The following is a 24,453-nucleotide window of genomic DNA, read 5'->3' as shown; positions in this document are numbered from 1 at the left end:
TTTTTAGAGTGCTCTGCAAAGAAACCAGTATTAATAGCCCTAATAAGGGCTCATTGTCATACTATGAGTGATTGCAAACAGCATGGAGGATGTCCTCTAGCCATCATGGAAAATTATTTACAGTAAAATGGATGAGCAGCAAGGAGTGATAGATTATTGTTGTCTATGAGGATCTTACATCTGATCTGTGAGAGTATTTTTGAAGGCTTTCTTGGTTTTCCCTTTTCAAAAACTTAATCAAAGGACCTGACTTCCACCCTGGACCAGGGTCGTTCCATACACTCACCATAACAGGATACAGCATAATGGTGTCCTCATTTTTGAAGATTTGGGTTTTCCAGAATACCTGCAAAGCTTCATTGGGTCTCACTTTTCTGTTGTTTTGAGTGTGTTCAGATAGGAGTTGGACTCAATGATCCTGATGGGTCCCTTCCAACACAGCATGTTCTGTGATGCTGTGCTTTCTGCCAGATAGTCTCCCCACAGAAATAAGTCATTTCTCCAAGGAGGCACTGCTTGAATGGCTGCAGCTACAGCTTCAGAAGGGCTAGGCCAGAACAGAGTGCTGGGCTCTGCTGGAAGGATGTGGGAGAAGGCAGGGCAGAGAGGCAGGAGTGGCTTGAGCATTTCTACACGTGGCCAGCTTGTTTCTAGCAGCAAGAGTCCTTGCTGGCTTTTGGGGTAAATGGGGTCAAAGCATTGCTTAAATTCTTAACAAAATAATCACAGCGGGCAGGTAGAAATACAGAAATGTGTGCAGGCCACCTCTTAATCTCAGCTTCAAAGCAAATCTTAAATGTGTAGTGGTTGTACATCTCTGGCTTTAGAATTCCTGCAGCCTCCTTCCCCTTTCATCACAAAGCTCTCAGTGTCTCTTTCCTTGGCATGGCTGAACCTCTGAAGAATGTGAGAATATGGTATTTCCCTCTGCTAACTAGATCTTTTCTGAGACTTAGGATCAAGCAGCAGTTTTTCTACAGCTTAATAATATCATGTTTCTCTTCACTAATTTGCTTGCCAAATACCTAAAGTATTTTGGACAGAATTCAGTCCTTTGTGCCTGTGTTTCTCTTTTGGGGCCATTCAAACTATGTTTCTTGCATTTGCCTTCCATACTGATGTCATAATTTTTCCCCTTAGAAAGTTCTGAATGATTCACTGGTTTCCATCTCTGAAGCTTTCTGTAGAAGGTGAGAGCAGTGTTGCAGTTACTTTATGGACTGAAAACTCATCAGTCTGATCCAAGGCTGCGTGCCAAGCAGAGCAGACTGAAACACAGCGCAGAGCCTTTCCCAATCTATTCTGCTTCCACAACTGAATATTTCTCCCTAAAATGAGCTTTTCTGTTTCATGGCTGCTATTGAAATAAATTTGTTAATGTTTCTGTTCTGCTTAGAAAACGTGTGCTACCCTATAAGTGCTAATTAACAAGAGCAGTTAATTAACACTTCCAGCTGACAGCTTAGGAGTGCTAAGTCAGCAAACGGTGTCAGCAAGTGGGCATGCTCTGTGTGCAGAAATATTTAATGTCTCACCTGCACAGCTTGATCAAATGGGCAGTCCTTATTTCAGAAAAGTATTGCTAATTAGGCCTGTTTCTTCTTAATAGTCATTTTTCACTATTTTCCTGGAATATTTAAGCATGGATAGAGGGAAGGAATTTCTGAAGCTAATCAAAACTAATAGCACAGCAAATAGTCCCTCAGAAACTATTAGGCTTGGATAAGCGCTCCTTGGAGACCTCTTAAATTTAAAATTATACCATGTTCTTTTAAGTAATATTAGCCTTTCTGCAGTGATTTTCGTCCAACTTGAGTTATTTGACATCAGAAAGGAACCAAATTAAAACAGATGCTTGGCATGAATAGACCTTATTTTTAGAAGGAAATATTACTGAAATGGAAACATGTACATTTTCCAGCAGCACAGAACTGCAGAACTCTCTTTTTTTGACACTTCCATTGGAATTAGTATTGTAGATGAAACTGTCAAGTTAAAATCTGTGTGCTGTCACACCTCCTTTTTCAGAAGAGAAGCAAATCCCACCTATAGTCAGTTCCATTAGTGGTGCCCTGAATTTTCAAATACATCACAGTGTAGATATAATGTGCAAAGGGACACAAAATTAATTCTCCTTTTGCTCATCCTTCCCTTCCCAGAAAAGGAGGGGATTTTTACAGAGACTATCACATCACACTCTGTAATGAATCTGTTCTTGAAGGAGATTATTAACCCATGCTTACTCTGCAAACAGACTATAAAAAAAACCTGTGTATAACAGAAAAAAAAGCAGCTTTAAAAAACATGAAATTCTCCTCCTTCTCCATGCTTTTTTCACAAAGCCATTCAGGGTTCCCTAGTGCTAGTTAAAAGGAGCTTTACATCATCCCAGTGCCAGCCTAAATGCACTGGCAGCCTCAGGTGTGGCTGTACAAGGTACGAGAACGCCCAGGTGTGTCTGCCCTGCCTTCTGCTGGGCTTTGTGTCACTGCAGCTGGAGCAGCAGACTGGGGCTGTACCAGCAGCTCAGCTGCCCCAGCTCACACTCTGGCATCTCAGTTTCAGCCGCCAGGAAGGGTCACCTGGGGTGGTTGAAGACAAGGCAGATTAAAAGATCATTTAATTGTTTGGTCATTAAAGATGCACAAGGTCCTTTGTCCCCAGCACAGACAGACCCAACAGAGCAGTGTCCTTGCTGCTAGCTCGAGCACAGCCTGGCCAGAGCCCCATCCTTTCTCCTCAGGCTCATATCACTGCTCTTCCCATCAGTGTGTCTCATGTTTCTTTTCCGTCCTTTTTCTCACTCTCCTGCTTCTCTCTTTCACCTTTTCTTTTAGGCTGTTCATTTTCCAGACAGCAAAGGCAGTTAAACTTAGCTTTTCCAATCTCACAGCTGTCGTGATGGAGAACTCCACGTGAGAAACACAGCCATTCTCCATTCTTCTCATGCACAGTCATTCAGGTTAATTTCAGTGCTGGAAAAGGCAATTTGTATTAGCAGGGCTGCTTCACTGAAAGTGGATTAGGGAGTGCTCACACGTACTGTTCCTTTGGCAGGGCTGTAAGGGCTGTAAGTCCCAGCTGGTGGGTGATACCAAACAGCTGAAGGCTCCAACATCTGCTGATGGTATAACTAGGTACAGAAGAAGAGATTTATCTACACAGTTGGAAGCATGCAAATACCTTCCAAAAAAGGCAGCAAGCAAATATACATACTGTCTATTTAGTTGCTGTGCCAATTTCAGCAAGGCTTTACCCACATGGAATTTTATTGATACTGTCTTTTATACTCATTAGTCTGCTCTGACAAGCTTAAATCCATTGAAAACCCATTAGTAAAGGAGAATTAGATGATTTTTTTTTCATGCAGAAGACTTGTAGAACGACTTGTAAAAACTGGACAGATGCACTAATTGGGATTTTGAAAATATTCCGTCCTGCTTCTTTTTTCCTTAATAAAGAAGGTGTTCAGTATTGTCCTTTAAAGGAGCTTGACACATTTTAAAATATCATGATGTTATTACCCTAAATCCCACTGAGGAAAGAAAATGCACCTTTTGCTTTCAGTTAGTCACACAAATGATATGATAAAGAGCAAACAAATCCCCTGTGAGAACAAAGGACACTATAGACTGTGCTGAGCCCATTTTACTCTAAAATCCTTTCATACACTGACACAGACGAGATTCTGAGCAATCCCTTGGTGTCCAATGCACAGAAAAAAGTCTGTTTGCTTTATGGCTCAGTTTCTTTCTCTTCTGAAGGGCAATGCATGACCCTTGTGCATCACAGCTCTTCTGGGCCAAGGTACAGTAAAGCTCATGTTACTTTTTCATTTAAGTTACTTATACATTATGGTGAATTTTTGAGTTGGTCTTCTTCAACACACATCTAAAGAGAGAAATGGAAAAGTAGCATCATGACATATTACTCAAATTCTCAGGACTAGTAACTGAGATCTTCCCTTAATTCTGTAATAGAGAGTGTTCATAAGTACATTTTAGTTGAATTCAAATCAAAATGAGTTTCCTAAAGAAAATTCATCATTGCTTGCACAGGAAGAGCTGCAGGAGGTTCATGGGCTCTTCCAGAAAGGAACAGAGAAGAGTCTGTATTCATGCAAAATACAGTGTCTCAGAGGAGACAGGGACCTGGGTGGCAAATGCTCTTTTTACCACAGGAAATTCTGGGTGGATTTAACAGCACACCAATAAACTCTCTGGAAGTGTTGTAAATCACTGCACAGACTGCCCAAGGAAATGGTGAAGTCACCATCCCCGGAGGCATTTAAGAGACATGTAAATAAGGCACTTGGGTTTTGCGATGGGCTTGGCAATGCTGGGTTAATTGTTGAACTTGCTGATCTCAAGAGATCTTTCCCAACTTAATGATTCTCTGACTTTGTGAAAAGGAAGATCAGGAATATCACAGGAGTGGAGCTGTGGGGCATATTTATTTAATGGATGGCCACTGCCACATACAAATAAAGAAACTGTGCATACTGCAGCCAGTCTGAGCTGCAGGGGGATTTCTGGTGAAGTTGCGGTCAAGGGCCAAGTGTAAGTCACGGGCACACTGAAGAGAGGCACTGGCAGGGTGACAGTCATCTTTTGCTGTGGAGGAGAAAAACAGTTCTGGTCTGTCCCATTAGACTGCCCAGAGACTGAGAGGAATTTTGCAGGTCCCTTCACAACTCTGACAATGATTTGTGGTGCAGTTTGGGGCAGTTTGTGCATGTAATCAGTGTATTGCAGGTTGCACACACATTAAAACAATAAACATGCATATTTAGTGGGACTGTCTTGCAGTTTGTATTTACATTGCATATTTTGAATTAGAAGCATTAAATGTCATCTGCTGCTGTTGCTACTACATCAGTAGCAGAGTGCTTCGGGTTGTGTTGGTTTTAGTTTTGTCAATAGCTGAGACTATTTTTGGTTTGGATTTTTTTAGGCCATATATATGCATTTATAGTCCTGCATTATTAATAGTCAGTTAAAATTTTCCACAGCTCTGGATATTTGCTTTCACAGGGAACTGCAACAGAAAAGGAATCTGGAATATATAGCTTGCTACAGCAGCACAGTGGTAGTGGTCCTCCTCACTGGTGGTAATACTTGCCACAGTAGGTTCTGGTGGTTTGTACAGGGCAGGCAGATGCTAACAGGGGCACATGTGAATTTCTCCAGTAACTTGACAAGGGGTTTATCAGTGTAGCCAAGGAAGTGAGGATCATCTTGTATGTTGGGCTTACTGGTTGAGTGGGACACATTTAGTCACTGTGGTTGTGCTCACATGAAGTGGGTCCATCAGGACTTCATTGGTTTCTTGATAAAGTCTCAACTAAACTGGGAGAACAACAGCAGAAATCTTTATTTCATTCACCTATTCTTGAGGTTTTACTTTATTTATTCAAAGGTGGGCAACAGCCATTTACCTGCATGTTGCACTTTCATTTGTCATACTTACATTAATTCAGAATCAAATCCCTGATACGGCCTCAGAGGCATACCTGAGCCATGGACAATTTCTGACCATCATTATCACTACACATACATACCAGTCATGATGACTGTGAAACCTCTGATTTATATTCAGTTATGCATTATTATGGCTAATGCATAAGATTCTACTCATGTACTTGAATTTGTATCACCATAAATAAATCATGAAAAATGCATATATTTTATTAAAAAGCAGGCAGGCATTTATCTTCATTAGCAAAAGAGGTTTTCAAAAAGCTATTTTTTCCCTGCTAACATTGTAATTTAAAATTTGTGCTCTGTGCCTAGCTCTTGGAGAGAACTAACCACATTTAAGTTTGGAAGCCTTGAAATCCAAGGCAGTAGTGGAAATAATTTTCTGAAAATGCCACCCATTCCACTCTGGTATACCTGTTATTCAAAAGTCCTGCTGTTGTTTTCTAGCAATAAGAAATAGAGACAAAATAGTGTACTCCTATGAGTTTCTAGTAGAACAAGTCTTTCACCATCTTCTTTGCAGTTACTTTTGAGATTCCAAAATGCAGAGATTTCCCTTAATATTATTTTTTTTATTCCATATTTATGATTTAAATCTGTGAAGTGAGAAACATTAATCAGTGTTCTCCGCTGGACAAATGACTAAAGCTCTTTGCCTGACATGGCAAATATGGTTACCAGAATCACTGAGGAGAAGTCAGTGCTCTCCTGCTAGCTGGCTTTCCATGCAGTGATGCTCTCTAAGCAGCAGCTGTCATGTTTTTCTAAGACCTGGTGCTACAGGCTTGCTACATCCAAAACTAAAAATTTTGCATGTCTTACTATATTTTTTAATAAGACAAAAGATGCTGACTACATAGAAGTGTTCTATGAAGCAGATTTCTTTCCAGTTTAGGCATGGGTAGACTTTGGTTACATGGCCAAATACAATGTCTGGTCACTCTGTTGGTTCACTACAACAGCTTGGCCCAAAGAGCCAAATTATTACCAAAAGTTTCAATTCAAATCTCCCCTGACAGTAAATGTCCATACATTTACATTTCTGACAAATACATATGACAATTAATTTCTATTAATTTATCAGCATATATACAAGCATATGCCAATATTACGATTCTATCATTTTTTTATGTCAAAAAGGTAATTTTAAAACTACGATTATTTTAAAACTCTCAATGTTGTTCGATTTCTAAATGACACTTCTTGTTACTGCCATTATTTATGGGTAAACAGAACTGTAGGCATTAAAAAGAGGGCCTACACCTCCAGAATCTAAACTAATTATTGCTCCATCTGCCTTTGGCAGGCAGTCAGCATGGCTGTCATTTGCACATGGTTTGTGCTGTCCTCTCATGGAATAATGATTAATAGAAGAATTTTGAATATTGATTTGTTTAAACTGTAGGAATTGGTTGCTTTGTGCTTAGTGCTGCTAACTGATATTTGACTACACTGTCCTTCATTTATTCCAGATAATTGATAAGAGCAAGAGAGACCCTTCTGAAGAAATTGAGATACTCTTGCGATATGGACAGCATCCAAACATCATTACTCTTAAAGATGTGAGTAGTCTTTGAGCACTTCAGCATTAAATGATTTTCACCTTCTAATCACGCTCACTTATCAGTCCAGGTCTGGAAAATTGTTCAGTTGAAGGTCCAAGCTAAAACCAGACCCGATGAAATCAAGGAGAAAAACACGGCTTAACAACTTACTGGATAGCATTTGGAAAGACTGGTCAGGTTATGCGTTGTCCAGTTACTGTCTAACAAACCTTAAAAAAAAACAAAGGGGCACAGTGGTGGAGAATGAAAAAATGGGTTTGGGTTTGGGTTTGGGTTTGCAGCACTATTTAAAAGGAGATCTCCCTAGCTTGGGGCACTGCTGAATACACACAGCAGTGTGGCTGGGCAGGGGGATGATCTTTCTCAAGCAGCAGCCACTCCTGTGCAGCCTGTGCTATCTGCTTTGCTGGGAAGAGAAGAGCTCACAGAGTCACTAGAATTCCCCCAGTAGTGTTTTAATGCCAGGGACTATTTGCCTTCTACTCCAGCAGTCATTAAGGTATTTTTCTTCAGCATTTCATATGAAAAAATAGTCCTTCACTACGCTTATATAAAGTAATTTAAGTAATTTAATTGGTCAGAGCTGCTTTTAGCTGCCTAAAGACTCACCTAAGATTGTCCACATCATGTCAGATTCAGAGTTTACAGAACATATCGTGCTAGGGTCAGTGGCCAGTACATTGTGATTTAGATCTTAGAAAAGTATATAAGAATCTTCTAATCACATGCCCTCAGGAAAGTCTCACCTAATTCCTAAGTGTTAAAGTGTATCTAAAAAATCTTAATAAAATAAGTTTTTATATTCCTTTCCAAAAACATTTAGAATTGATGACTATAACACTGCCTATTATTGCAGTTCAGATAAAGGACAATGACATGAGAATGGTTGTCCTCCAATTTAAATGATAAAATTTCTTTTACCAACTGCCATTGACATTGAATGTAAATGTGTCTTGCAGCTGATATCAACAATATATTCACCAGAATTGAAAATATAAACTAAATAATATCATTAGATGCAAGTGTTGGCCAACAGCATAATACAGCTCTTTAGCTGATCATGAGTCAAAGGGAAATATTGATATTTGAAATGGCAAATGTTACCCTGTGGAAGTGGAAAGAGAGAACACTACTGAGAAGAATGCTTGGGTGAGAGCCAGCAGGCATTTGAAGCTGTGTGGAGTGGTGCTGTTTTTAACAGCTGAGCCTTCTCTGTTGACATGATAGAAAACCAGGAAAGCTACATTTCTGTGAGGACAAATCAGCAAGCTGCTACAGACACCAGAAAAAAGTGATGATTTAAGTGATTTTATAAAGTTTTCTTTTTAGTTGTTGAGTGTAAGGAGCCCATTTCCCACACATTTGCTGATATTTTCTTCTTGCAACTTCCCACGCAAGCAAGCCAACGCTGTGGTTGTAGGACCAACCTTTACCAAGTTGGTGGGTCCAAGACATGCATTTGCTGTGTTCCTGTTGCAGGTCTATGATGACGGGAAGTTCGTGTACCTGGTGATGGAGCTGATGCGGGGCGGCGAGCTGCTGGACCGCATCCTTCGGCAGAAGTGCTTCTCTGAGCGGGAGGCCAGCGCTGTGCTGTGCACCATCACCAGGACTGTGGACTACCTGCACTCTCAGGGGGTAAGCCTTGCTTTTTTAAGGCTTCGCTGCACCAACCTTCTTAAAATTCAACTTCCTGAAATCGCGAATAGCTGTGATTTTGCTTCTCTGAAATGTAAATATGTTTTCCGCAACCCCCCAAAAATCCTACCTCAGTATTTATAGTTACATTTGGTTTGTGAAATAGGGTCGTTAGCTTTTTATCCATTTTCCACTGAACTGAAGCATGTCAAAGTAGTATTTTTTTTCCCACACTACAGTGATTTTTAAGTTCATGTACTTTCTTGAGATATTAGTTGTGTGCTTTTTATCACAATCATTGTTGCAGGATCTGAACTTTTAGCAACACTTCAGATAGGGTAGCTGAATCAGCAGACAGGTAGAAAATCAAATGCTCAGCTCTCCAAATGAAGTGACAGTTTGAGCAGCTGATGGGAAAGACTTCTGACATGCTGTTAAAATCTGACTTTTGGAGTCTAAGTTCTATATACAACAGTTTGAAAAATCTCTCCTTTTCTGCATTTCAGGGACAAGCAGTTTGGATAACTAGTCAAATATTTATTGCTCTTCCTGTTTCATGTTAAAACAAAGTGCATTTTGTCCTTTGGCTTCTATGCTTCCATGGTAATTTGTCAGTCTTGCTGTAACAAGTAAAGGCTGTTTTCCTGCCACTGAAATTCAGCATGTCTGGTAAAACACACAGTCACATCAAATTGTGTGAATACATTTTGAAATTAAGAAAGAATGTAATCCCTCCTTTCAGATGTGAGCCACTCACATGGACAACCACAAGAAGACCCTTACATACTTTCCTCCCATTATGTGATTTATTCTTCACCTTTCAGCTGGGTATTCAGGGCCATCAAGCTCCAGGAGATTCTGCCACCAAGATGTTTGTACAACAGCCCATTTTGGCCACCCTTGGGAAGTTGTCTCCTCTTAGAGCAGCAGCTCCATCCCAACATACCCACAGAGGCTGTCAAATATTTTGTCTCTCATTTTAACAGACTTTCATTTTTTCCCTTAATTTCTCCAAGGCTTTTAAGTAACTTTTTTTCCAAAACTGAAATATTTTCGGCATGAGCTCTTGACCTACCCCAACCAGCAGACCAGAAATGGCAGCCAAGCCCCAGTGCTCCCTGACCTCCTCTTCTCACTTGTCTCTCACTGTTCTCTCTTAAGGTCGTGCACCGAGATCTCAAGCCAAGTAATATCCTCTACATGGATGAGTCAGGAAACCCAGACTCTATCAGGATCTGTGACTTTGGCTTTGCCAAGCAGCTGAGAGCGGAGAACGGGCTGCTCATGACTCCCTGCTACACAGCCAACTTTGTTGCTCCTGAGGTAGGATCACATTTCAAAGCCTGCAGTAGTCTGTGTGTCCTAGGAAGCAATCCTTCCTCCCTTGCTGCCTTTGTGAGAGCAGCAAGTCACAAACCAGGCTACTGGCACTTGCACAGCCTCTATTACCATAACTTTCCTATTCCTGCTCCTGTCACAGCACTTGTTTTTCTCCTGACAGAAGCTGGTGTCTGTCTTGGACTGGTGCACACACTGCTTTGGCTCATTATTAGGATAAATATCTTTTTTCTCTAGCTGCTTCTGATCAGACTGCTTTTCCTCTAGTGCACTGCATCAGAACAGGATTAAGGTTCCAGAGGGAAATCTTGATGTCAGGTCACCCAGAGACATTGTGGAGTCTCCTTCTCTGGAGATATCCAAAAGCCATCGAGACACAATCCTGAGTGTTCCAGGGGACCCTGCTTGAGCAGGGAGATTGAACTGTATGACCCTTCCAACCTTAACTATTCCAGGAGTCTGTGATAAAACTGAAAAAAAAAATCCTTGCACAAAATCCTTACTGTGCTGAAATCAGTGAGAGTTTTAGTGTTGAATTCACTTAGCTAAAGAAACATCTCTCCTCTTGGGCTTTCCTAGTACAAATTCACCCCTGTTCTGGGGGATGCCGGAAATTCTTTCTCATTTTTACAGACAGGAAAGTGAAGGAAGACCAAACAGTTTATCCCAAGCACAGGGAGAGGTGGCTCTGCATCACTGGCAAGGGCTGTTCCTCTCAGGCAGCCCTGCAGGAGTGGGCATGGCTCAGACAGTGTTTCATGGCTTGGGCTCTTTGCTGTATTTGACTCATGAGATATTCATATCTGCTTCCTCACAATGAAGGAGCAAGAAGTTAATTTCTTGTGTAACTATCCATTTCTTGGAGGGATGAAGGTAAAAAAAATTTAGTATTTGCAATACGCTGCTTCAAATGTGTGTCTTCCTTTGCTTGTTTTGGTCCATATAAGAAAAACAAAAAACTACTGTCTTTCCATACTTCATCTGTTCTCTACTATCAAATACCAGTATCTCTCAGATGGTATCATCTAGCAGTCTTTTTTCTCCCTAAGTTCTCTCTTTCACTGTTCATTTGTGACTGGGAAGAAAAAAAATAGGATGATCTTTCTGTACAGGGTCCTTTCATGATACCAAAAGTTACAGGAATCATAGCCTTCCAGCATCAGAATTTGTTATATAGAGACAATTGCCAGGGCAGTTTAAATTCAAAACAGATTTTCTTCAGAAAAAAACCAAACCTTCCATTGCCAAGATAGATTGCTTTGGGGTTTTTATTGAGGTTTGGTTAGGCTTCCATTTTAGAAATGGGAATGAGCTGTTTAAAATTATCAAAGTAGATTGAAAAAGTTGTGTGGCACCACAGCCATTCAGTTTCTAAACCACAAAAAAAAAAAAATCATGTTTGCAAGATTTGAAGCACTCAGATTTCCTCCAAGGTACAAGATGCTTAAAATAGGTGTAGCTATTTTTCATGATGGGCTCTTCTCTTTTCATTATCAGACTCTTCTGATTTGAACTGAAAGCAGAAATCACACTCCCAGACATTCGTGATGAGTAAGACAGGTCCTGCTAATGCAGGAGACATTGGAGATTAATTGAAACATTACCAGAACTGGCAGAGAGCTTACATAAAGCTTTAAGTGCTTTTAGTTTTACCTGTGATATAATGCTGCCCTCCAGCCTAGATTTGACTTTCATGTTCCCTGTCTGAATCCAACTGCAACATCTGCCACGTGCTCGTGAAACCAATTAAGGAGGCAGAAAATCAGCTGAGCTGGTGACAGAGAGGGCGGTGACCGAAGGAGGAGGACATGTTTGCCCACTTGGATCTCCTTTATTTTGGAAACAGTTAGTTTGGGGTTTAGGTGATAGCAAGAGCGAAGATGAAGGCTGTCTGAAGGAGGCACGCTGCCACCTAGTGCGAGTCGTGCTGCATGCGAGGAGGAAAGAGCCAGGCTGCTGTACTACTGATGCAGTAGGGTGCTTCTGGATAAAGTAAAAATATTTTATTCTGCAGGTTTCCTACAGAATTTGTGAAGACTTACTGCTTTATTATTTGAAATGATGAGGTTCTTTATTTGTTTTTGTACCCATTTGAATCCCTGCTTGTTACAACTGAGAAAAACCTCTATTTGAAACACTGTTAACCCAGTAAGTCAAAGACTACAGAAATAGAAGAGGTTGGACAAATATCTGAGCCATTCTCAGAACTGGATGGAACCAGGGTATCATTATCTCGAGGATACCCATTGTCCCCACAATGTCCTGCTATGGTGTGGCACTAAGAACCAGTTTCTGCCTCTATTTCAGATCCCACTAAGTTCTGGAAGTGACCTAATCACTTTGGGGTTGTGTGACCACTTGCTCATTAACCCTCTCCACTAAGTATCATCACTGCCCCGTTTTTCCATAACTTACCTTAGACTTGATTGTCCTTGGTTATTGGAGGAAAAGAGAGAAGAAGGGAAATTGTAACTGTTCAAAACACAACGAGAACAACCACAACAAAAGATAAATATTGGGTATTCAGCCTCACGGGTGAAGCAAGAAACAGCTGAGTTTGTTAAATAGCAAAGAAGTTTTTCCCATAAAAACTAACATTAATAGAGAGGGAATGAATGCAGGAACTAAAGGAATAGAAATAAATAAGTCAGCCAGAAAGCCTCCACCTTATGTGCAGGAGAGAGAGGCAGAAGCACGATTTTACCAGCTTTGTCAACAGGAGGAACTGCAGCTTTCTCTCTGGTTTTGTTGCTGTGGGAGTCTTTTTGGCTTGTTGGGTTTTTTTCCAGGTAGCAAATGTTCACTCCGCAGTATACCTGGCAGATGGTTGCTTTGCCACTCATCATTTATAAAATCTGTTGAGGCAACATTTTCTCAAACTGTTTTTCCTTAGCAGAATTTGATCTTTTCTGTGATAGACTTCAGATAGTTAAATCACTCCTGGGTAATAAGACTGCAGGTCAGAGGAAGACTTGCTGAATTTTTACATTCCTTTTTCATGTGCTTTGCAAAAAGATGTATCTTCTGGTCCATCTAAAGAGGACAGAACTTCCTTTGTGTCAGAACTGAATAAACAGAGGGTAGTTTGCTTTTATGGGAAGATATGGAGGTGGTCCTTGAGCTTAGGTGGTGACTTCAGTTTCACGTGGACCTGCACTGACTCACCAGGAATTTCTTCTAGTGTGCACAAGCACAAATGAAATCTGGACTGCACCCTTACTGCTACACCTTGCCATCCTGTATCAGGGCTGAACCTGCTGGTCAGATCTCTGCTGACTACCATGGGTCTTGTTTGCCCCATGGGAAAAGGGGTCAAGTTTTAGCCTGCTGCTAACTCCAGTCTAAATGTGCCCACTTTTCTTTATACAGAAGTAAGAGAAGCCTTTTAGCATGCATCTTCATTAGTCTGACATTATATATGCTTCAGTGTGCATCCATTTGCTGTATTAAATCCAGACTGAGCTCAGCTGGAATACTTATCAGTCATTTAGCCCTATGAGGCATCCACAGGGTTATTGGTAACTTTTATGTTAGGAGGATATGTTTTGAAGTAATAATGAGCTATTTTTTTAATGAAACATTTTAAAGGGAAACATTTTAAAGCAGTGAAATATTGTCCTGCTTTGCTGCATGTTGGATGGTCAGAGGAGCTCCCAGCCTCCCCAGCTCCAACAAACTGCACTCATCTCTCACACTGTGGAGGGGAAAGATGTGCTGAGTTTATCCACCTCATTTCAGCCTGGGCTTTGCCTTGCTCCATAGCACTACTGGACATTTTGATCCCAAGGCAGCCACCTGTTCAAGGCAGATACACAGCTAAGCCCTGGGAGTGTCAGCAGACACAACCACTAATCAGTGCATTTTGTAGATCAGAAGCTAAAAATTCAGGAATGCAGTTTGCCCTGTTTTCATCTCTCTCTTTCCTCCCCACAGGTCCTCAAACGCCAAGGTTATGATGCAGCCTGTGACATTTGGAGCCTGGGGATCCTGCTGTACACCATGCTGGCAGGGTGAGTGGTGAGGTTCTCCTAGAGCAGCAGTCTCCAGTGGGCTCAGCACTGACTAAGCCTGAAAGCAGTCACAGATAGGGATTCTGGCCTCCTTGAGAGGTGTGTGTTCAGTTGTATAAAGCAGGAAAATAGATGTCAATGCTTAAAATTAGAATAAGTTTTTTCTAGAATGTGTAAATATCTTTGACACTTGACAAAGTGTTTAGGTTTTTAACCAGAAAGCGCCTGTATGCACTGAGACCTAGACTCCTGAAGGGTTCACTCATGGCTTAAGCAGTGGGGAAGTTTTCTATTAGGAGAGGTGCATAGGAATATGAAGAGCCTCGTGTTCACCTTATCCATGAAAGAATGTTAATTCATTCTGTTGATAGATAGAATGAATTATTCAGCTTCATTGTTCTTCATCTGTTACTGTTATTGAAATGTCTGAGCACCTTTAAAAGCTAAAAAAAAACCCACCCAAACATAGTTTTCAGATGCAGTTTGAAAAATAGGATTCAAAAGAGATAAACTAGCAAGAATAGCAACAGGAGGCAGAAACTTTTGAGAGGTACTTGGCAAAAATACCCCTACCAATGTGTTGGCTAAAATAAAATATTAACACAAGAAGATCCAGAGAAAGGCACAGATTGAAATAAGCAGTGAAGGACAAGAATAAGATGGGCTGGGATAATTGAGAAACAAAGTGCAAACCTAGTCTAGAGTTACCAGGCTTTGAATTTCATTTCTCAGACTATGGTATCTGCACATCTATCACACCTAAGCACAGCTTGCAGCTTTCAGTGACCTCTCTAAATTGTTTAATCTCCTTCATGATCCTTCATCTGTGACAAGAAGATTGGATTAATTCCTAGGTTTTATACAGAAAACAAAGATTTGGACTCTGACTTTCTGTTATTCTGTTATTTGTGGACTGTAGAAAAGATGCCAGGGGTCTTTATCTCATCTGTTTTATTCTTGACTACACATGTTCAAGGTCAGCTGAAATATATAAAGACTTTGTGGGAAGTCTCCCAGTCTGCTGGATCTCCAAGAACCTATGTCTATTTGGCTGATGCCCATGGCTGCTACACAGCTGGAATCAGTAAAATAAAATTAACACATTATCTACAGTTACATTTGTTTGGTTGATTATATTCAAAATACTTCTTTATTGAATATGAAGAAAAAAAAGTCCAAATATATTTGAGTCAGAAATACAAATAGCGCAACTTAGTGGATATTCAGTTTACTGACAGGTGCCAGTAACTTGCATCTCTCTTTTTCTGCACACCAGAGAAAATAGTAGTAACACAATCAGTTAAGAAATGCTTTTTTTAGATGACACCACTGCATTTATGAATGGTCTTGTTCTTCCTCACTAGAGGAGATTAGTAGGAACTGACAAGTATTTACATCCAGGACTTCTTTCTCCCCCTATAACCACTATGAGGTGAGAGGATTCAGCCAGGACTAGAGCACCAGCCAGGGATGATGTTAATGGAGCTACTGATAGACCTCAGAGTTTTTGCCAGTCCATAACTCTTACTGCTGACATCCCTCCTGATAGCTATAGATTGGACTAACATCACATATCTCTTTGGGCTGAACTGCTATGAAGACTGAAATGTTTTTGAAAATGAGAAAATACTGCATGAGGAATTGAATTTGCTACCAGAAGCCAGATGGGATAGGAAGCTGTGGCCAAACCAACTGTTTAACAATCTAAAAACTGCTCTGGCAAGTTTTAAGAGAAGACAGATTGAATGAAGAATATAAAAATCCAAAATACCTACTTCTTCTAAACCTATGCAGCTGTTCAAGATTGCAGAGTAAAATTTGGCCTGGTAGTTGTTAGTCAGCTGCAAAAACCTTATCTCTTGTCACTTTCTGAAGACAAAAAGGGCACCCTCTGCCTATGACACTGACTTTGTCACAATCTGGGTGCTTGTTAAAAGTAATTTCTGACTGGCTGGACAAGGAAATTACTTATTGCAGGTAATTTCTTTTGCCCAACTGACTTGCACATTATGGTTAACAAAGCATTTCAAAATAGATTACAAAGCTCTTTTTTCTTTTCCTTTTTTTCTGTTTCAGATTGCATTTCTTCTGCTTTATAATTTTTGTCCTTTCTTGCTGTTACCAAGGTATTGGTATTGGCAATAAAGGTGTTGGCAATAAAGCAAGGTTAAATCAAGAGGTAAATACTTGACTATTTTTATGAAGGGTATTTCATTCCTAAAGACTATAACAGAACAAAATTTTAAAAAACAATTAAGGAGTCTGTGTTTTCCTCTACAGATCAATATGAGGAACCACCAGGCTGTATAGTTTGAGTGAAAATGAAGCAGCAGTATCAGTGGTACATTCTGGAACTAAACTCCTGTTCTAATCATTGGCAGTTAATACTAGAACCTAGAAATCATGTACTTGCAAATTATATAGATTCTTTCTCTCTCTCTCCTTTTTTTTTTTTTTTTGTTTTTTTTTGGTTTTTTGTTTTGTTTTTTTTTTGTTTGTTTGTTTGTTTGGTTTTTTTTGCATAGGTTTACTCCTTTTGCAAATGGACCAGACGACACCCCAGAGGAGATTCTGGCCAGGATTGGCAGTGGCAAATATGCTCTTACAGGAGGAAACTGGGATTCAGTATCTGATACTGCAAAGGTCAGTGAACCCTTTCTCAGATTTTCTCTCAAGGTTTAAATACCACAGAACTCTTTTTTTGGTGCAACTGCACTTCTAAAAGAAGTGTAGGTTTGTCAATGCCACAGATGTATAGTTGTACCTTCTCAGTTAACCGGGAGCAGGCAGTTTTAATTTCTGTACAGATCACCGTTCAGGCTGCCCATCTATCACAAAGCAGGGAAAACACTGAGAGAAAAAACTCATCTGGTGCTGAGATCTTTAGGCACGAAGCTGTGCACTAGCCTGTGAGACAGGTAAATGGGCAGGAAAGTTGCAAGCTTCCAGTTGCCCACCATTAATCAGAAGCTTTGACAGGCTTTAAAGATTCTTGCAAGAGATTTCATGTTTAGAAACTGTTAGTATCCAATGGAAGAACATTGATACTTTCCACCACAAAGCTGCAAGCAGTCCTAGTAACATATTAATCTTGCTACTAGCACCTATGAGCCTCACAGTGGATTTTGTATCAGCTATCCTGTTTTGAAATTAAATGTTTAGGTGTTGTAGAACTAACCTAATTGAACTTCAGTTACCTGAGTGTTGAATTTCTCTTCTAAGTTTCTCTTGTAAGCATGCCTTGAGGTCAGTGAGGAGACGCCTCCAGATGGCATCCTCTCCCTAGGTGTTTATCACTCCTACAAGGTCACCAGTAATTGACAGTTATTCAATAAGATTAATGCCCTCCACGTTATGTTTTGACTGGATTATTAGCTGAGAGTTGAACATAACACTTGAAAATTTTGAAGATAAGAGCTGACACTTAAAGAACATGATGCCTGTCTAAAGTGCATCACTCTCTTCATTGGACATGCTAGTGATGACATTGACAACAGAAAGATATTAGTAAAACCTGCACAGCCTTTAATTACTTTCTCCCTTGTACTGCTCTCTTCCTTTTCAACCCAGGACATTGTGTCTAAGATGCTTCATGTAGACCCTCATCAGCGCCTGACAGCAGTCCAGGTCCTGAGACATCCATGGATAGTGAACAGGGAGTACCTGTCTCAAAACCAACTCAGCAGACAGGATGTTCACCTGGTTAAGGTATCTCCTGCACCCTTCCCTCATCCTTGCTTGCAGAATGAGCTGTCATTTGTGGAAATAGTCTGAAAAGTGATAGAGGAGTTGGGAAGATTATTTGCCACAGAGGCTAAATTTAAAATGGCACCGCACTGCCTGTATTTTTGACTGTCACCTGCTCGGTATTTTTAACTTTAGGCTGCATTGTAATAACCTGGTGGCACATACTGCTCTTCACCATTTTGAATCCGAGACAACTCTAGCTGTCTGCCAGCCTAAATGGTATCATTTCATGGAAATTGTGCACGTGTGACAATTTTTTAGCATACTGAATAGGGGAAGGGAAAAGCATCAAAGACATTAATTTCAGCTCAGAATTTTCTCTTTCTCTGTTTCACAGGGTGCAATGGCAGCCACTTACTTCGCTTTAAATCGCGCACCTCAGGCACCAAGGCTGGAGCCTGTGTTGTCCTCCAACCTGGCTCAGCGGCGAGGCATGAAAAGACTGACCTCTACCAGATTGTAGCAGTACCCCCAAAAGGCCTCCTTGAAATCCCTCAGTTTATTATTTGAGAAATTCATCTTTACTTGGCTAGCAGAACCTTTCTGGACAACCTGCACATGAAATTGCCAGAACTAGCAGAAGCCCACGTAAGGCAAAGTTCTCATTTGCTACATCTTTTCTTTTACATTCCAGCCAGGGTCCCGAGTTCAACAACTTCACAAAGATGTGCCAGTTTTGCCAGTAGCTCTGTTTCTTTATAAAGATAAAGCCAAATAAAATAGGCGAGCTCCATCCTTTCCACCCTAGGAAAACTATTTTTGAGTCTCTAAGATGTTCCATGGGAACAGTTTTCATTTTGTTTCTCAAGAAAAGCACTTTTTGCTATGAAGAATGCAGTCGGGTTAGAATGCTGTTCCAGCATGCATCATGATGAAGTGACTTGGCACAAGTAGACATCTGCTGATCTCCACTCACCCCAGGAAGAGTGAAAGCTCCAGAGACACATGAGTAATACCTTATTTGAAACAAGTGCTGAACAACATGAGGTAGAGAGAGCTGGTGGTGGTGGAAATACCTTCTGTTCTTGAGGAATCTTTTGCACTTTGCCCCTGCCTTCTCTGGAATGAAGCTAGCACCTCTCGAGGAGAGTGTGCCACCAGCTCTGACTTGCTTAAAAGTCTCAGAGAGCAAAAACCTCTGAGAAGCTTGGTCTTCTGAAGAAAAGAATGGGTCTTATGAGACTGTGGGGAGGCATTCATGTAGAGCAGTGTGAGTAGAAGCCTGTGGATCAGGCAGGAGAAAAGTGTCTGGTCTTGGCCAGCAAGCAGGTCTGGGAGGATCGGGTGAAGGGGCTGGGGAACCAAACAAAGGCAGGGAAAGATGTGAGTGGCTTTGAGGACAGGAAGCAAAATAATGCAAAGGCAACTGGCATACAAGTGGCTGGGGGCAGACTGTGACTCCCTCTCAAAGCAGGGGCAGTCCCCCTTCAGTGACTGGTGCAGAAGACAGTGGGTGGCTGGGCTGCCCAGGGGCCACGAGGGTCGATGCAGCCACCCATCCTCCCACACCCCCACCCAGTCTGCTCACTGAGAGCCATTCTGGCAGCCCAGAGAGCCACGCTGGAGCAAGAGAGGCCATTTCCAGTCACTGTTCCCTGCCCTCCCTGGCTGATCACCCAAATCTGCCTCCATCACCCATGTCCCTGCCTGGGTGTTCTGCTCCAGCAGAGCTAAGCTCCCCATGCCATGTGTGTGCAGAGAGTACCCACTTCTGAAGAGTTCAGCCAACTCTGTTACAAGCTTTAATAATAATAAATTATGAGGAGAAATGGGAGGATGCTCTGCTTTTATATTTATATGAATATGTACATGTGTATTTATATACATATAAAACAAAAATTCTGTGCCCTAATACCTGGATTTTCCAGGTCCAGGGAAAGGAAACTTTTGTTGAAATGGTCTCTGCAAAACGGACTTTTTTCTCATTCCCTGGTTTCAAAGAAAGCAAGCAAGGTTTGTGGTGCCAGATGTGAACTATTTTTTTATTCCTTTTCTTACCCATCTTGGCTTATTGGTGGTCACAAGCTGACCAAGATTCTTCTTTGTACTGCTTTTGTTAATTTTTGTTTTCCGAGTGAATTTTGTCACCTCAGATGCTTGGTGGGAAAAGCTACTGTGCTGTGTTGGCTTTTTTCTGTTGTGACAGGGGAGGAAAAAAAAAAGAAAAATGTGAACATGGAGCTTCATATGCTAGACATGGTAATTTTTGCTTGCTGGGTAGTTTGTGCATCTCGGTGCTCAACTGGAATTACCAGATCACTGCCTCAGATTGTCCAAGGGGTTATTTGTTATAGTAATATTCTTCCTAAAACTGTCTCTGCTTCAGTGTTGACTGAAGTTTGTTTGTTTGCATTAGTCTGTTTTTAAATTTAAATTTATTCTTAATAATTTAAACTGATATTTAATGTTTAAGTTTATGTGCTGTGCACAGAGGATCGCTGCAAAGCAGCTCTCCTTGAAGCCCTTCTCTTTTCTAAAATAAACAATGCTGTGAAACTTCACACAGAGGCTGAGTTGGCTGGGACTGACGAGTGCAAACACACGGGTGGGTGTCTGTGCTTGTGTACAGCCCACATTCTCTCCTCTGGCTAAGCTGTGCTCAGTGTCAGCTTTTTGCTGCCTTAAGAATGTTCTGCTGGTTAGAAGTTAAGTCTCCCTCGTTTCTGCTAACAGCACACCGTGAGGATATCCACTGGCAGGGATGTCCTGGCTGGTGCAGAACAGCTCTGGCCAGGCCTTGCTTCCCTTGAAGTCACTTCTGTCCTGGAAGAAGGCAAGGTGGGCATAGGGATGCAAAGGGCAACCTGGAGGGAGGGCTGGATTTTCTGGGGTCCCAGCTGGCATGTGCTGTTTCAACAAAACATATTTTTAGTGGTCGGAGTAATTGTATTGTATTGTATTGTATATGGGCAGAATGACTGTTGGAAATGTTATGTACAGTTTTTGTCTCCCTCTGAGGTTTCCTGGTCATCTTACATTGCTTCAGTTTGCTTTCTCTCACAACCGCTGGAAAAAGTCTAATTCCTTCTATACATACCCAGTCTTAATTCCTTGAGTAGCCTTCTTTTAACTGAATATTACTGTCGGCCAAGCTTACAGGATGTTGTTCTTCTCAAACTTTAAGGGTTTTAATCTCTTCCTGACTTTCCTCTTGCTAACCCACCAACTATTAACATAGAGACACATATGGACTTATACATCTTAATGCTCATTAATTACTTTATAAGCCTATTAATAATTATTAGCCCATACCTATAGTGAGCTTTGTTTATTAAGGTTTTATTGCCAGTGCATCCAGATGTGTGCACATATGTGTCTGTATGTAAACACATGCACAAAAAGGTGCTGTCCCAGCTTGTCAAAATAAAGGTAGAAGTGTAGTCAGATGTGTAGGTGATACTCAGAGGGTTTTGTCTGCAGTGTTCTTTGAAATCTGTCATTGATAATGGTAATGATTACTCTGGGTGTAGAAAAAAAGGCTGTGCTCATCCGTGGAAGAAACTTCTCCATCCAGCCCCCGCTCTGTCCCAGATGTGCATCCCCGTGCACTTCCAAGGGCAGATCAGTCTCCCCTCTGCAGTCCTGCCATGGGAGGGGATTTTCTGAGGGTTTTGTGACCTGTTCCAGTCAAGTGAATCCAATTACACCTTTTCCACTGTCAGTCTTGCTGATCCAGCTCACTTGGACTGAAATACAAGAGCCTCCATCAGCAAATCCAAGGGAGGCAGAAAGGGAGGAATATGCCACTGGCAGTCATTATTTCAGACTGATGGCACCCACTGGTTCCCCTGGCCCAGCTGGATCCAGGAGAGGATGCTAGGCTGTGGCCTAATTACTGCAATGGCTGCTTTTACACCAGCATCTCCTTTCTAGACTCCTGGCCATGGTGTAGCTCAGCAATAAGCACTTTTTTCTTTTTTTCCTTTTTCTTTTTTCCTTTTTCTTTTTTCTTTCTTCTTTCTTCTTTCTTCTTTCTTCTTTTTTCTTTTTTCTTTTTTCTTTTTTCTTTCTTTTTTCTTCTTTCTTCTTTTTTTTCTTTTTTCTTTTTTTCTAGGAGAAAGTTGAAAAAGGCTTAGCCTCTTTCTTTCACTCTCTCTCTTTATATAACCTTAAGAGACATTTACTAAATGTTATGTATACTCCTGAAAGTCTAAAAATCTCTTTGAGTTAGAACATACCATCTTGCAAGTTTTTAGTCCATAAAGTGACCTAGTGCCTTAGGCTATTACAAATATTATAGTTACATTTTTAACCATCAAGCTGCACAATGCAATGAGTGTCCAAGGCATACCCCAGGGTACCTGTCACAGACATAGTCAGCTCATCTGGAGGCCTACTTCAAAATCAGTCACAGAATGGTCCGGGTTGGAAGGGACCTCTAGTGCCCATCTAGTCTAATGATGCTGCTAAAGAAGGTTCACTTGGAGCAAACTGCACAGGACCATATCCATGCAGGTTTTGTTGCTCAGTCCCGGAGAGAGGTGTCTGCCCAGCAAGGAGGAGGCATATCCCCACATTTTGGAGAGCTGGACCCCACCTCTGCAGCTCCAGAACTCTGAAGAATGAATATCCCACGATATTCTTCATCCCTGATGAAGAATATCATGGGAAGCATTACCCCAGTTCCAACACAGCACCACAGCTTGTCTATATGGCAGGAGTGTGGAGATGCTGCTTAAAGGGAGATCTGACCTCTGCCCCAGCCCCTCATGAATTTTCATTTATTTAAAATCTGTTCAACATTTTCTAAGCAAGTTTTAACAGCAGGTAGCATTTATAAAGCCTGTTGCAGCAAATGACGAGTGACCCTCACAGACAGGTTGTTACAAATCTCTACATTTGATAAAGAAGTCTACCTTTAGAATAGGTTTTGTTTCCTCACGAAAAAAATCTTCAAATCCCTGAGAGCCCAGGGTGCTGGGGATAGCCCAGGCACAGAGAGCTGAGTGAAGCACAGCATGTGTGACACGATGCCATGAGATCACGTCATGTGCCTCTTACAAGGTGCGGATTGTGTGTTCCTGTACTTCATCTAACCCTGGATGTAATACTGGGCTCTCTTTTCAGCCAGACCCTTTCAGCTCTCTCCAACAACTTGTACCCAGCTCTGGTACCTCTGAATACGTCCAAACCTCAGTCAAGTGTGCAATTGCTGTGTGTCTGTGATACAAATTATGACAGGGCTTGGCTCATGCCCTGAGCCATGGATGGCAAAAAGGTTTCTTATGCTGCTGCTCTACTGAACTTACACCAGCAAGTGCTGACACTAAAAATGGCAGGCAGTCACTTTCTCTTACTTCAGCTGTTCATCTGTCATTTCACACCTCCCTTAGCCAGGTCACCATGGGGCAGAGCAAATGTTTGTGCATCAGAACAAATGGCTGGGGACAGCAGGAAGGCAACAGAACTAGTTTAGCCAACAGTGCTGTCAACACATGGGAATGGCTGCAAGTTCAGTGTCACCTCTGTCCCTCAGTTGCTGCATTATGTTGAGCAGAGCCCAGGTGTGGCTCAGAGTCAGGGCTATAAATGATGTGATGTTTGAACAGCAGCAGGTTCCCAGTGCCAAGCCCTGTGCACAGAGAGGGAGGACAAGTCCAGGCTTCTGAAAACTGGCCACAAGTTCATACAAACTCCCTGTAACCAGAAGGTGTAGGGCCACAGATGGCATCTCATGGGGAAGTAATGTTGACTGTAACCTTAATAAAAGTGATAGAAAACCCCCAGGGTTTGTTTTTAAATCATCCATTTTTGCAGAGTAAATTCTTGCTTTGGGGGCATGCTACAGCTTTCTTGATCCCTAGAAGGAGTAAGCCAGTCAAACACAGAAGATACAGCAGATTACTATAGCAGAAAATATATTGTAGCTTTCACTGGAAAAATATTTTTATGCAGGTGTTTTGAAGCCCTGTCTTAGGATGTGTGTATCAGAAATGCCAAAGTAAATATTTAGGAGCAAAGTTCCCTTGTTGAACATCCAGAGATGAAACCTTTAAGCAAGAGCCACGTGAGCTCCACATTCACATATCTGAATCCTAAAAGGCAAGCAGCACAACCCTTCAGATATTCCTTACATTAAAATAAAAAGGCCTAAAATAATGTCAGTAAGATGCTTTAGAATAATACATTAAAAAAGAAAGGAAAAGTAAAATTGCAAGCCCATTTTTCTTTTCCTCTTTTGAAGTATACATAATTTTCCTTTAGAAGTGTATATTCTTACCTCCTAGCTGACCCTGATCCTGAAACCTTGTGTTGCCTGAAAACACTGCAGCTAAGCTGCTTCGAGTACCTCAGGTCCTGTGTGAACACAGTCCCACACTCCTTTCTCTGTGTCTGTCCACAGCAGGCACACACAGTTGTACACCCTGTCCTATTCTGAAAGTTGGCAAAACCATGAGAATTTAAACTCAGAATATAAAATGAAGTTAAAAGAAAGGTAGTCAGTGTGAACAGAACTAAAACTCATAGTATTCAGGAGAAGGATGGATTGAAGCCTGTGCAGAACAAAAATGTTACAGAGTAAAGTTACAGTAATTCTTACAGCCAAATTTTATTTAAACTCTCTTCATAGATTTTTGTGAACCTAGACCTTGCATTTCCAATTGCAACTGGGAGACAGCACATGTGTGTCAGCCAGCATCTGATCATGCATGTCATCACAAGGCTTGCACATGA

The 24,453-nt window shown here is 41.3% G+C and overlaps 1 protein-coding gene across 2 annotated transcripts in view; it reads left to right on the top strand.

Annotated features, from left to right (window-relative positions):
* RPS6KA2 (ribosomal protein S6 kinase A2) overlaps positions 1-21,678 on the top strand; it is a 274,831-nt gene extending 253,153 nt beyond the window's left edge. For both annotated transcript variants that reach the window (XM_058021118.1, XM_058021119.1), the window contains 7 exons: positions 6,953-7,042; positions 8,525-8,683; positions 9,845-10,006; positions 13,955-14,031; positions 16,557-16,674; positions 17,602-17,739; positions 18,116-21,678. In XM_058021118.1, the coding sequence (XP_057877101.1) occupies positions 6,953-7,042; positions 8,525-8,683; positions 9,845-10,006; positions 13,955-14,031; positions 16,557-16,674; positions 17,602-17,739; positions 18,116-18,241 (870 nt within the window). In that variant the 3' untranslated portion in view covers positions 18,242-21,678. The remainder of the gene's footprint in view (positions 1-6,952; positions 7,043-8,524; positions 8,684-9,844; positions 10,007-13,954; positions 14,032-16,556; positions 16,675-17,601; positions 17,740-18,115) is intronic.
* The last annotated feature ends 2,775 nt before the right edge of the window (positions 21,679-24,453 follow it).

The sequence above is a fragment of the Melospiza georgiana genome, chromosome 3, assembly GCF_028018845.1.
Source record: "Melospiza georgiana isolate bMelGeo1 chromosome 3, bMelGeo1.pri, whole genome shotgun sequence".
Classification (NCBI taxonomy): Eukaryota; Metazoa; Chordata; class Aves; order Passeriformes; family Passerellidae; genus Melospiza; species Melospiza georgiana.
Note: the sequence above shows the minus strand (reverse complement) of the source record. Positions and strands in the feature narration are given on the sequence as shown.